Raw genomic sequence first — 14,177 nt, forward strand, 5'->3', positions numbered from 1 at the left:
CTTAATTGAAAAATCCTCTCTTCTCCTCTTTTTTGTTTATTTCCCTGGAGATCTTGGAGATGAGTCTAGATAAGTTACACAATATATACACAGAATATTGTATAAGCCACCAAATGAAGAAGATGACGCGTGCAACGCTGATGCTTGGGTAGATGATACTCCAGCCCACTGTTGGTGTTTAAAATTGAACAGATGTCCTGAACCTCAACTCCTTCCGCATCTTCCTCACTCTCCAGTGTCACTGCCTCAGAGTTAGCACCAATCAACTCATCCTGACTCTGTTCACCAGACACCTTAAACCTAAAATCCTATACGTATAACAGCTACGTATAATCATTAACAATCACCTCCGATTCAGACACAACAGCCTCGCTAGGTAACCAGTGCCATTAGTGAGCTATTGTGAATAGCCGTCCTCTTTATGGACACAAACCTCTATAATAAAGTCCAGGATTCAACACTAATGACCGATAGAAATGAATGAGGGATTATAAAGATTTGCGACTTGGATTTTGACATTTGTCCGCTTTGTCACTGCTAGTAAAACTGAGAGAAACGATTGTAGAAATTCACTAGTGTGTATCCGCAAAGGCGAGCTAGCCCCCTCCCCGCACCCGCTGGAGCTCGCGCTTACACGTCATCCATTTCGGCTGCATCACACAGTGATGTTATTAGCACGTGCAGAGCTCTTGATGTTACTCTTGCTGACGTCAAACTTGAAGAGAACACAAGTTTACGCGATTGCTGTTCTCGCACTTCACTCTCATTTTGTTTCTTTTTTTTCTTTTCATGGCCAGATGGATAGCTCCACTTCATATTGTCATCTACAAGGTAAACATTAACACGCGCTGTATAATGAGGCAGGGGGAGGCGGGGCCTTGCGTAATTTGCGAGGCCCTACGCAACTTTTGTGGCGAGCGAATAGGGCCGATCGGCTCTGGTCTTTGGCACATCAACTATCTAGCTTTCACATTATGTTCCTCTCAAATTTGTGTATCATATTTAATAAACCAATACAATTTAAATGTTCAAATTAACATGTATAGTCACAACATTGTAGCAGTGTTGCATGCAGTAGGCTAAGGTAAGTAGCGATTGTTCATTTGAAGTTTACTCAAGTGTAAGAATGTAACTAATAAACTTACACCTACTAGCACTTTGAATTATATTTTGAAAAAGTATATTTTGAAGAATTTTGTCTGAACTAGAAAATAGCATTCATGACGATTTATGCAAGTAATGACATCCACAAACTTTCTCCTCACATAGTTTTTCTTCCTGAGATTCAAAAAAGCCTTGAGCGCTTTAGGGAGGCCTGGAACAACCATGCTTTGCGTACAGAAAACAATTGAACACCCACTCAAATCTGGATGGAAGGTATACTCTTAAATATGGCAATGGACAGTGCTGCACTCAACAATATGTTTGGGGAAAATCTTACAGACCACAAAATTTGGAGGCAGTTCTGACATGCCATGGAATTGACTCTTTACCCACCACTGATGATGATGATGATCTCCCTGCTTTAATTGAAAGACAATCTCAAATCAATCTCAGTCAAAACCAACAGGAGTCAATCTCTCATGCTATTGATCACATTTCAGATTTGAAGATAAAGTATCTGACATGCTGTGCAGAAATTTTGAATGCTATTGAAACCTAAAACATAAAATCACAACTGAATGCATCCACGGTCAACAGAGCACAAGATATATCTTACTGTATTATAAGGTTAATACATGCAGTTAATGAATGTAACGTTCACTTGACAGACAGTCTAATTGAGGTCTAAAACAAATCGTGCTTTTACTCTAAAAACTTCTGCCAAAAACTCTCCTTTACCAATGTGAAAGTATGCGTGTATACATTCAGTTTGCATGTTGTTAGACTCTACAGTTCTCAGTGAAATGTGTTGCCTTCCTTTGTTTAACACAGCATTGTTGAAAATTGCAGATGACCTTGCTTGTACTTTGTATATTTCTGAACATTATATGTGTATAATTTTCACTATTTGGAGAATGTGTATATGTTGTTATTCTTACTTTGCTTGTGCATTTACTCCAGGCAAAATGTAAGCAGAACAAATGTGTTCAGGAACCATTATTTGTTGAATATGATTAAAAAAAAGAAAAAAAAAGAAATAAGAACTGAATTAAGCCTACTGTCAATTTTCTTTCATTTTGAGTTAATACAGTTGACCATGTTTGATACACAGTCCTTGAGCTGCACAAACTGTGGTCTAAACTGTTGTCTAGTTAAATAGTCCATGCTCCAGTGTATGATATATTGTTCAATCTTATTATTAGCAGATTTATTAATTTTTTACTGTTTGTGTGTAACTGCTTGCCTTAATTGAAAAATCCTCTCTTCTCCTCTTTTTTGTTTATTTCCCTGGAGATCTTGGAGATCAGCTGTCCGGACCTCTAGGGGAAGTTCATTCCACCACCTTGGTGCCAGAACAGAGGAGAGCCTTGTAGTATACTTGCCTCTTACTCTGAGAGATGGTGGAACCAGTCGAGCAGTGCTGGTAGATCGGAGGTTGCGGGGTGCAGTGCGAGGAATGATGAGGGCTTTGAGGTAAGAGGGAGCTGGTCCATTTTTGGCTTTGTAGGCCAGCATCAGTGTTTTGAATCGAATGCGTGCAGCTACCGGAAGCCAGTGGAGGGATCGCAGCAGCGGGGTGGTATGTGAGAACTTTGGCAGGTTGAAAACAAGCTGGGCAGCTGCATTTTGGATCATTTGCAGAGGATGGATTGCGTTCATAGGTAGACCTGCCAGCAGTGCATTGCAGTAATCCAGTCTAGAAATGACAAGAGACTGAACAAGTACCTGAGCAGTCTGTGTGGACAAAAATGGCCGAATCCTTCTAATGTTGTAGAGAAGAAACCGACATGAGCGAGTCACATTAGCAACATGAGAGGAAAAGGACAGTTGATTGTCCATGGTTACCCCAAGGTTGCGAGCTGTGGCTCAAGGGGAGATCAGATCGTTGTGCAAGGATATAGCAAGATCATGACCTGGGGATGAATCACCTGGGATGAACAGCAGTTCAGTTTTGCTAGGATTGAGCTTTAACTGATGAGCATATATATATATATATATATATATATATATATATATATATATATATATATATATATATATATATATATATATATATAAAATCTTGGACAATATAATAGAAAAGGCCCTTTTCTATTACAACTTGACTGTGCCCCAGTTCACAAAGCAAGGACTGGAAAGAAATGGTTTGAAAAGTTTGGTGTGGAAGAACTTGACTGGCTTACACAGAGCCCTGATCTCAACATATAAAGCACCTTTAAGATGAAATGAAATGGAGATTGCGAACCAGGCTTTCTTGTCTGATGCCAGTGCAGGACCAGAGAATGAATGGGCACGAATTCTCACAGAAACGCTACAAAATCTGTATATACAGTGGGCAAACTTATAAAATCTGCAGGGGAAAATAATTATTTGATCCCCTACAGATTTTATTATTTTGCCGGAATAAATGAGCAATTTTTATCATTGGTTTATTGTAAAGGAAAGAGACAGAATATCAACCAAAAATCCAGAAAAAGCACATAATTAAAAGGGATCAAAATTAATTTGCATTTAAGTGAGGAAAATAATTATTCGATCTTTAGGCAAAACGTGACTTATTACTTGGTGGAGAATTGTTGACATGCACAGAGGTAAGACGTTTCTTGTAGTTGGTTACCAGGTTTGCACACATCTCAAGAGGGATTTTGGTCCATTATTTTTTTTACAGATCTTTTCTAAATCCTTAAGGTTTCTTGACTGAATTTTTTTTATAGACTGGCTAGGCCACTCCATGACCTTAGTGTGCTTCTTCTTGAGCTTCTACTTTGTTGCCTTTGGGAAGACACTTGTATCTTCTTGTGGATTGTGGCTACTCTACCAAAAAGTGGGCACCCAATAGCACAATGAGGACTCAATGAGGAAAAGAAGAAACCCTAAGTGACCCCCAAAGATTTGAAGACATCAACCAGTTATTAATTCCAAGGGTTCACAGTTTTTCCAGTACCATTTTGAATGTTGGATGAGTGTGTTGAATAAAGACATGAAAGTTCAGAATTTGTGTGTGTTATTAATTTAGGCACATTATATTTGTCAATTCCCTTGACTTAGATGAAGATCAGCTCACAGTTGATGATAATGCAGAAACCATTAAATCTCAAAATTTTCACATACTTTTTCTTGACACTTTAATTAAATCATTGTAAAGGAGAGCCCAGAGGCCAACATTGGCTTTTAAAGATACCTTCTGTATATAGATGAAGATAGTTCTACACCATAAACAGAACAGGTAAATTAGACAAAAAAGTTTGAAGGATGCATCACAGGAAAAACTATACACTTACTTTGATTAAATGTTGCCTGAAGGTATGGTCAGCAACTTTGTCTACCATGGTGGGTGGTGTTGGTAATCCACAGATCTGCTGGAAAAGCCTTTAGGAGAAAAAGTGTGGACCAACTCCTCCATGAACAACACACACCGCTATCATTTTTGCCACGAACGTGTACCGCTTAGTCTGTAAAGCTACAATGAAAAAGCAGTAAAACCTTCTGCTCAAATAATTCCTCATGCTGATGTGTCCATCTGGATATTTAAATTTTAACAATATCCCATCTGAGGGTTCATTACATGTTCATTACATGTTCATTACAGTTCATTATGGCCATTTGCTGATGTCTTGTCTCAGTAGTGTGAAATGTGATTTCATTCATTAAAAATGTTCTGCTGTTAATTCAGTAAACTAATATATAACAAACACAAACCTTTTGACTCTTGTCCTCAGAGGCCCGATAAGCCACTTTCTGCAGTTCCTGTTGAAAGAACAGATTTAAAAATATTTTTTTGCTTTTTGCAAGTGCATGGAAAACATACACAAAAAACTTTGGGATATTACCTTTTCTTGATCCATCAACAAGGTTTCTTTATACTCCTGGTCCTGCTGGGCACGTATTGCATACCATTCTTGAAGAGCCTAAAGCAAATTGTAAAAAAGATATTTATCACAAATCATGACAAAATAGTACACACACACTAAAAAATGTAATCAAATTGTTCTGTACCACGTCAAAATAGGTTACCTGATCTGAAACCACATTTAGCCATTGAGTACTCTCAGCCAAAACTGTCACATCTTGTACTGGAGCAACTGAGAATTGTGGGAATGAATTCTGAGATATAGCAAAGGATTTGGATGTCGCCTGGTAGTACACAGAAAATCCAAATCATTTTTGTTTAGGTAAAAGAAGGGGGTATCTTTCAAATAGCATCTTTCCTCTATCTACCTTTTCAAAAGAACCACAACTTAAATGAATGATCTAAAATGGGTAGATGTGCAATCATTTTAATATTGTTTACCACAAACGTTCTCAGCTCTAGTCCTGAAGGACCACTGACCTGCACATTTTAGTGCCTTCTCAGCTCACCTGATTTAACTAATCAACAAATTAACAGCATTTTCTTAATTGAAGCAGGTGTGATAGAGCAGGGAAAACACTAGCATATGCAGGGCAGTTGCCATCCAGGAATAAGGCTGAGAAGCACTGGCTTGCCAGATCTGAAACTACGTTTTCTTCAGTCACTTGTGAGATCTTCTGTACAGCTGCACCTGTGGAGAGTGGTGGAAATGAATTCTGGGATATGGCAGAGGGTGGTGATGTAATCTGATGGTAGAAAGGGACCCTTTTAAGTTCATTTACAAACCTGTGACCTTTAAATTATTATTATATAAATCCCTATGTATATATTTCCATACCTGTAAGACAGTAGCTTGTAGAATGATGTAAAGTCTGCTTTTGCCAACAGATGTTTTTAGCTCTTTTACAGAACTAACTTGTAATTTCTGTATCTTGCGTCCTTTGCCTGTCCTTGCCAATTCAAAGCCTACCAAATTTAAACTAATATGAGGGTAACTTTGGCAAAGTTGTTCAAATCAGATAAACTCCATCTTATGTCAATCTTTGACTTTGTATGTCCAGCCTCTGCTGACTCATGCACAGGTTTGTCTACAAATGAAAAACATCAGTATGATCAGTTTCAAATGGCAGAGTAACACATTCCTAGCTGCTATATGCATTATCTCTCAGCAATAATAGCAAATCATATACAGGCCCATAGAACAGTTGACAAGTCATAAAATAAGTTTATTTTCTTAATAAGCTTTTTTCACAATTACCTAATCCATGTTTGGTGAGTTCAGCAAGTGCAGATGTAGGGGGCAGAATCTCACTATCAGGCCCTGGAAGAAGGAAGAGGTTTGCATGCCAGATAGGTTCTTTCCTGCAGCCACCAGACCTTCCAGCAAACAAATGCAAAGCTGTGACATCACTTAGACTTGGTTAAAATATTTCCAGAATTAAAAAATACTTATTTGCATTACTTTGGCATTACTACCCACCCCTACAACTAACATTATTTAGTTCATTGTCTTCTTTGGTTGCCGCCTTTTTTTTTCAGGTTAATGAGGACGGTGTGTTAAGCCAAGCCAACACATTATGCTGCAAAATAATTTGAATGGTAACTGAGCTAATGTTGAATCAAGTTACATTAACCTAAAGGAGTAGCCTAACGTTGGCCTATTATTTACAAGGATGCAACAAACCGATCTTTGAACTTGATGGCGAAATAGTTGTCTTGTTGAAGTCAGTAAATTGTCAGCAATTCTTGCTGACAGCTCATGTCTTGCACGTGCTGCAGCATTAAAAACCCGGTGAAAAACTGCACATTGTTCCTCCCACTGCTCTGACATGATTACTATTCAGTCTATAATGAGTTTATCCTGTGGATTAACAGCAATCGCCCATATAACAAGCTCCTCCCATGTTTACAGATATCTGCAACATAATTTCGTCTAGTCAAAACTCTATTTCAAGACATCTGTAATTACATTTTGACTAGGACGAATGAAAGTTAAAGATATCTCTGATTTGAGATTTCTCTAATCAAAATTCATTTGAAGATATCTATAACTTGATAAGATATCTACAACTAAATTATGACTCTCCATAATTCCGGTTTGAGATATCTACAATTTAATTCTGACTAGTCACAATTTCATTTCAAGATATCTATAATCTAGTTTTGACTAGATAAAACTGAATTTAAGAGATCTCAAAAAGACATTATAGATATCTGGAAGTGGAATTGTGACTAGTCAGAATTAAATTGTAGATATCTCTAACCAGAATTATGGATAGTCATAGTGTGTTTCTTTTAAATGTTCCCTTCCATCACTCAGAAAATAGTTAATTATAACCACATAATATTAAAGACATTTGTACCACACTCCAACATAAATCTTAAGTTACATAACAGTCCTCATTTTATCAAGCTCTTTCTTTAAACAAGAAATCACAGGAGATTATACTGTATAATCAATAAACAAACATTTATTAACTCAAACAAATGTAAACAAAACAAACCCCCACAAAAGAAATATGACCCAGCTGGGATTTAAGTCTCCCGTTGGCGCGCTACGTTGAAGCTCATGTGAATGTATGAACACTTTATAGTACCAGGGCTGTCAAATGTCACGCATTGAGAGTGACAGTCACTTATTTGGGTCTTTTATCACGCTCTCAAGCCACACATCGTATTTCTCACGCAGAAAAACGTTTTGATTATTTATCATACATTTAATAGGCCGCATCGCCCAAACTGTATCAGTCCGCATCGCTGTCTCTATGGAAACGGGCAGGAAACAAGGGCGTCTCCTTCTTAGTCGAGCCTGACACTTATCAGCCAATCAAAAAAAGAGGCTACACAATAGCCAATCAGAAAATACCACCATCTCTGTGAGATTTAACGCAACAACCTATGAAGAAAAAAACATATTCATTAGCGAGGGTATTTTCGATGGTCGGTTTGAACAAAACCTCAACATGAAACAGCTTGTCTCTGGACGGGACATTGTCCTCAATCATGACCCGAAAAATGTCTGGGCTTGAGCCGAACTGTTTTAAATGGGAGCAACATTACAAATGATGAAGGAGTCCAAAAAGGCAACAAACACTTACAATAAACACCACCAGTCATAATCTCTCTCTCTGTCTCGGTCCCTCTCTCTCTCTCTCACACACACACACACACACATTCTCACTCACTAATTATCTTACCGCTTATCCGAACATCTCAGGCGTCATCGGGCATTGAGGCAGGATACACCCTGGACGGAGTGCCAACCCATCGCAGGGCACACACACACTACGGACAATTTTCCAGAGATGCCAATCAACCTACCATGCATGTCTTTGGACCGGGGGAAAACCGGAGTACCCGGAGGAAACCCCCGAGGCACGGGGAGAACATGCAAACTCCACACACACAAGGTGGAGGCGGGAATGAGGCAAAGTTGCAGCAGACGTCACCACGTGGCCTCGGTCTCTCCTGAAGAATCGCGTAGCCTTCAGTTTCTCCGTTGCTCATTTACTGTATATGACTATTGGCCTTGCAAACTATTCCGCAACGTTTGTACAGTCAATAAACTTTGTGATAGTCCATTTTATGTCATTTTGAAACTATATGCATCTCGTAAAGCTTACAAGTACTGATATTAAAAGAACTGCGGTATCTTTGGTCCCTCACATGAACGCACGCACGCTGAGTCAAGTTACTCTCTCACTTACGCTTTCTACATAGAGTTCATTTACGATTATTTTACTTAGCAGTCTCTTATCTGTTCAGGGTCCTTGTGTGCAGTCCACAGACTCTTTTTCAGCTTTACAGTGCTTTTTCACGTGGACCGTGCGATCGGCCACCTCGTATCGTCCGTCTCTCTCACTCACTTCGTAGTCCCTCGCACTCTGCCCTCTGACCTTCAGAGGTCAGAGAAAAAACCTAGGGTTAGACTGGTAAACATTGGTTAAACAACACTTTTTTTTTTTTAACAGTATTGTCTTAGTTATTTCTCTTTTGTATGAAAGTAATAATTTTTCACTGTTTACTGTAAAAGAAAATACAAACTAAATAAATATTTGACCCTAATTTAGCAGGGCTCTACATAAGATAGAAAACAAAATAATAAAGTTTTCGTGAGCAAATTAATACTAAGTAAATAAATAAAAATGAAAGGATGATATCAGGCACACATATTGACAAGACACGCCCCCTTCTGCTCATTGGCTACACATTCGTTTTGTTCGTTTTCTGAAGCATTTTTCAAACATCATGCACCCCAATTTTAATGTAAACTACAGCAGTATAACAGCACAGGTGACTTCATATCCCCAGACAAGACTAATGACAAAACTCAGAACATTCAGTTTAGATTTTGTGATTTCAGTTATGGTCATGACACTAATACAATGGCCACTGAGCTTGTGTTTAATTGATTCATTTATTTCTGTATTTTCTTCTCTAGAGAAACCCGTAGCAAACAAACCTGTCCCCTAAAGAACGATGGCTGAGATGGGAGGGTAGGTCACTGATGAACATCTGCTGAACCAGATATATGCAGAAGGCCTACATGTCCTTTTTCACATTGTCACACTGCATCTCCAACTCCACATCAAACCATTTTAGTTTAGTTATTTACTGCTTATTTGACTGTTATTTACACACCACTAGAAAATAGGGATTTCTCTGGAGGCGTGGGTAAAATGGCAAAAATGTCATTGTAAACTGTGACATCATGCAGTATTTTAATACATTTTCTGAAAGGTGATGTACTTTTTCCCTTTAGGTACTGCAATATTTGCAATTTCTTTTTGGAAGCCTCATCCAGCTTTCTCAGTCACATTAATAGCAGGGAGCGTGAGTATTCACTTTTATTACCATTTTTTTTATTTTACTTTTATGTACCATATACAGTAGGTAACACACGTTAAAGTTTGCTTCTTTTTTCTTGTACAGATCAGAGGACACTGATAAGGGGCATTTTGGAGTACTACTCATTAAATTCTACAAGCAATCATTATAAGAAGAATCTTAGAAGAATTGAACTAGTTCTAGTAACAAAAAAATATCAGAACAGACTTAACGAATTAGAAAAGGTGGGTTATGGGATCAAGCTTATTCGCACATCAGGAGGGTTGTTGGTTTGGTTTAAGGAAACATTCTGAGCTACGAGAAAATCACATCATAGTAAGTTTGTAACTGTAATGCTACGTATAGATATAGCAGTGACAAAGAGATACAGAGATCTGGTGACATGAGCGAAAGCAACCATGGGTAGCAAGATGTGGATGTGAACAGCAACGAGTCAATGTTGAGAAAGGTTTAACTTTATGTAAATATGGAACGATTTCTTGCAGCAACTACCAATGGAAGTGAAGACAGTAACGTACACCTAAACCATGGCAAAGAACACACTGCTTCTCCTTCATCTCATATGATATATTGCATATATACACTGCTGAATTTTATACACAAACACCAAATTTCCCTCCATGATGTTTCAGTTTAGCTGCAAGAAATCTCCTGCTAGTTGTGCCACATGCTGCTACACAATACGATGAAAGCAGGTAGTAGGAACACCTGCTGGTTACTTCATAGTACAGCGACTGGCTGTTCTATGTTGCTTATCCTTTTGTTGATTCATTATTTAATCAAAAAATCTACAAAACCTTATCGTTTTACAGTCTTCATCTGTTCAGTTAGAGCGAGTCTGTGTCCATGATTGCCTCATATTCCCGTTCTTGCCTGACAGGTGTTGAACCCCATGTGGCTGTCTTCTGTAGCCTGTCTGTTTGATAGGTTGTACATGAGATGCTTTTCTGCTCACCATTTATATAAAGCCTGGATATTTATGCTGCTGTCAGCTCGAATCACACTGGCCATTCTCCTCTGTTATCTCTCATCAACAAGGTGTTTCTCTTTCGTTTTCCCTCTGTTCTGATGGTTCATGTTAGTATTGACATGAAAGTATCTTCTTCGTGAAACACTTGAACTAGCACTTTCTCCCCTGTTTGTTGTGAGTGTGTATTTAAAAAGAAGAAAAAAGGCTCATGGTATCTCCAGTCTGTAACCCAGTGACCCAGAGTTAATGTATTCAATAATAGAGACTTAAAAGCACTTATGTATGTTGCTCTGGATGAGGGCCTCTGCCAAATGCTGCAAATATATCAACTGAGACTCTTTCATCAGTGTTCATCTACGTATACAATGAAGAGAAAGGTCTTCACTAGTACTTTATTACACACTGTGCAATATTTGATAGACAGCCAAATTATGGTTAGGGACTGAGTAAATAATGATCACACTTCCCAGAAAGACCATTTTGTGAAATGCTTAATTAGATTTTTTAATTTGCAGAAATGGGGAAGGACAAATGTGATTATTTTGAGCTATGCTGCCTAATTCTTAGAGAGACGCAACAGTTCTTCCCTCTATATAAAAAGCATAAATTCTAAAGATCTAAACCTTAATCTAATCAAACACCGTGCACTGAAGAATTAATGATGTTCATGTTGAGCAAAAATCAAGAGTGCTACTTTAATCACTTCTATTATATAATCATGAGAATAATATAACGATTGTATTTCATTCTGTTCTATAATACTAAACTTCATATTATAGAACAACGGAATGAAATACATGTGCACAATATATACATTTTAAAATGGGATTGTTGTATGTGTATGTTTTCAGGAGGAAAAGGAAAAAGCGTACAAAAGGGAGAAGCGAAGAGAAAAGAAGGAGAGAAAAAGAGAAAAGGAGAGGAAACGAAAAGCAGAAGAAGACCTTTATTTTGCAGCAGATGAGGAAGTGGCTGCTGTAATGGGATTCTCAAAATTCGGTTCCTCCAAAAAGCCTCATTGAATATGAATGTGTTGCAGGTACCAATGCTGAGGCCTCACTGCTCTGTTTAGCTCGAGGACTGGTCTGATTTTTTTTTCTTTTTTTCAAATGCACAATGAGAATACAATGAGAAAATTCAAAGCCAACAACTAATCCACTTATTTTGCCATCCTTGGTTATTTGACATTTTAGTACTTGTCTAAGTCTGTTGATTTAGTATTCCAATCATTTGTCCAGTCTCTACTATTGATTTATAGTTACACAGTAAACTAAAGCAATATTAAATTGATCTACTAATGAATCTGAAATGAGTTAAAGTGTGTAGGTACTAAAGGATAAGATGTACTTGAATTTTTTTTTTTCCCTCTGCTTTTGGTCCTCTTTTAAGATTTGAATGTTTTTTGACACCTTTTTTCATTTTACGTTAAAAAGCTTTTAACCTTTGTATCTGAATAAATATTTAATTGCTATCAGATTTCATCTGATTGACTTAATTTCAGTGAAAATCTCAGTGTTCAGAATCAGCTCATGTGCAAGCCTTTATTATTTGTTTACTATAATGGTCATTACAACACATTGGGCCATCCTTAAAAATATTTTGGTTTGCAGTAACAGTATATAAATATATATAAATACACATACATACACACACACACACTTTCGGTGCATTGCTCAAGGGCACCTCAGTGGCTGGCCCGAGACTCGAACCCACAACCTTAGCGTTAGGATTCAGACTTTCTAACCATTAGGTTACGACTTCCCATTATTAGCTAGTTTCCTGGCATGTGACAGACCCTTAAAGCATAGGGAGACATTCCCCTGATAACACATACTGAAAAGAAAACAAATAAAACTAACAACTCAAAACATAAACCTTTTCAAGAAAACACGCCAAACATGGATCCCATACACAGAGAGGCCCACACACAGAAATCAAGCACTAGGAATCAAGCTGGCAACATAAGGCCGGGAAGATTGTGTTGGCAGTTTTTATCTACATATAAAAAACAGTCAAAAACAGAGTTGGTCGTAAAAGCAAAGAAGTATAAATGATTTATTTTGCTGCAGCAAAAGGCGTCTTCCTACAGTGCAGAGTGCCAAGTCTACACAGTGAAGAGACAAAGTTTAGTGATTCAGCTCTCCCTTTTATACCCTAAGTGTGTGCTTGTGTAGCCTAGTATATGTGTGTGTTAGTATGTGTGTGTGCATCTGTGTTTATGTGACCTCTCTGTCACCCCAATAAGGTTAGATCTTATAGGTGTTATATAAAAAAAGAAATACAAAACAAAGCCCCAGCCAACCGGACTCGTACACAAAAAATCCACGTGCTGCCACCATGCTGCACACACCTCTGAGACCGGCCAGTCAGGAAACCAAACAAAACACACAACACAGGAGAAACAGCAATTGACTTAAATCTAAAAGAGAAAAAAACAAATTTAACAATACATCATGTTTTATTAAAAGGTGGGGTGTACGATGTTTGAGAAATGCTTCAGAAAGCTGAGTCGGGCTGACAAACAAAATAAACGTGTAGCCAATGAGCAGAAAGGGGCATGTCTTGTCGATATGCGGTGGAGAGAGTGTTCAGTGTGCATGCGTGACATTAGCAGAAAGCGATTGAAACATTGACATGGCAGATAAAAACAAAAAAGGCTTACGATAAGGCAAGAAGTAGGACCCGTGTTAATATAGGATCAGCTTTCAAGCACTGGAGCAAACTGAAGGAGTGGGAAGGCCTGCAGTGGGATGACAAGGTTGCCTTTTTCCTTCTCGATAGGTGAGTAACGCTGGTTTTGCTTTGTTTCACAGAACTAATATATGCGTCCTTTGCGTGACTATGCTTGTGTGTCATTTTTGCTTGTTTGATTATCTGCAATAGTATTGTTCTTCCCTTCAGCTATGATAAAGACACATTTCTTCCCATTAGTTGCCTGGGTTACGCATGTATGTGTGGGTATGTTTATCAATACAGGGGTGGGACCCATTTGGGTAAGGGGCGTGTTTGTTTTGGTGATTTCATATGTCAACATTGGCTTTCAAACATCGTACACCCCACCTTTAAAAACAACATTTTTAAACCATGGTTACCAACTGCACACTCTCATTTTTATTTAATTAAAATATAAAATACATTTACCTTCTTTGGCAGATAGCAGATATAACAATCAGTGTAGGTTTGAGCATTTATCCACATCTGACAACACATTCCCAAAGAGTAACACAATTAAAACCTTTCATCCCATCTCAATTAAAAATAAGACAAAGCCCATATATTTACCTAAACCAGCAGCTGTCAACATACACAGCATTACTCAATGTATCTGCGTCTAAATAAACAAAAACACAATTTTCCTATAGCATCAAAATAAATCCCCATAAATAAACAAATCAAACAATATAA

General features: G+C 37.9%; 1 protein-coding gene and 1 long non-coding RNA gene across 2 annotated transcripts; one reads left to right on the top strand and one right to left on the bottom strand.

Annotated features, from left to right (window-relative positions):
* LOC125139873 lies at window positions 1-8,212 on the bottom strand. The gene is made up of 8 exons (XR_007139015.1): window positions 8,152-8,212; window positions 6,213-6,331; window positions 5,793-6,042; window positions 5,119-5,700; window positions 4,935-5,012; window positions 4,804-4,851; window positions 4,386-4,564; window positions 1-65 (listed from the first exon to the last, which is right to left on the bottom strand). It is a non-coding gene; the product is annotated as an uncharacterized LOC125139873 (long non-coding RNA).
* A 981-nt stretch (window positions 8,213-9,193) lies between these two features.
* On the top strand, window positions 9,194-12,241 carry LOC125139875 (zinc finger matrin-type protein 2-like). Its single transcript, XM_047805811.1, has 5 exons — window positions 9,194-9,247; window positions 9,396-9,450; window positions 9,717-9,787; window positions 9,887-10,026; window positions 11,624-12,241. The coding sequence occupies exons 2-5, from the start codon at window positions 9,434-9,436 to the stop codon at window positions 11,792-11,794; spliced, it is 399 nt and encodes a 132-aa protein (XP_047661767.1). The 5' UTR covers window positions 9,194-9,247; window positions 9,396-9,433; the 3' UTR covers window positions 11,795-12,241.
* The last annotated feature ends 1,936 nt before the right edge of the window (window positions 12,242-14,177 follow it).

This window comes from Tachysurus fulvidraco, chromosome 21 (assembly GCF_022655615.1).
Source record: "Tachysurus fulvidraco isolate hzauxx_2018 chromosome 21, HZAU_PFXX_2.0, whole genome shotgun sequence".
NCBI classification, from domain to species: domain Eukaryota; kingdom Metazoa; phylum Chordata; class Actinopteri; order Siluriformes; family Bagridae; genus Tachysurus; species Tachysurus fulvidraco.

What these genes read in the sequence shown, in the direction of transcription:
- LOC125139875 (XM_047805811.1), top strand. An exon ending in TCACATTAATAGCAGGGAGC is followed by an intron (nt 9,788 to 9,886) that starts GTGAGTATTCAC and finishes TTTCTTGTACAG; the next exon opens with ATCAGAGGACACTGATAAGG. An exon ending in GACTTAACGAATTAGAAAAG is followed by an intron (nt 10,027 to 11,623) that starts GTGGGTTATGGG and finishes GTATGTTTTCAG; the next exon opens with GAGGAAAAGGAAAAAGCGTA.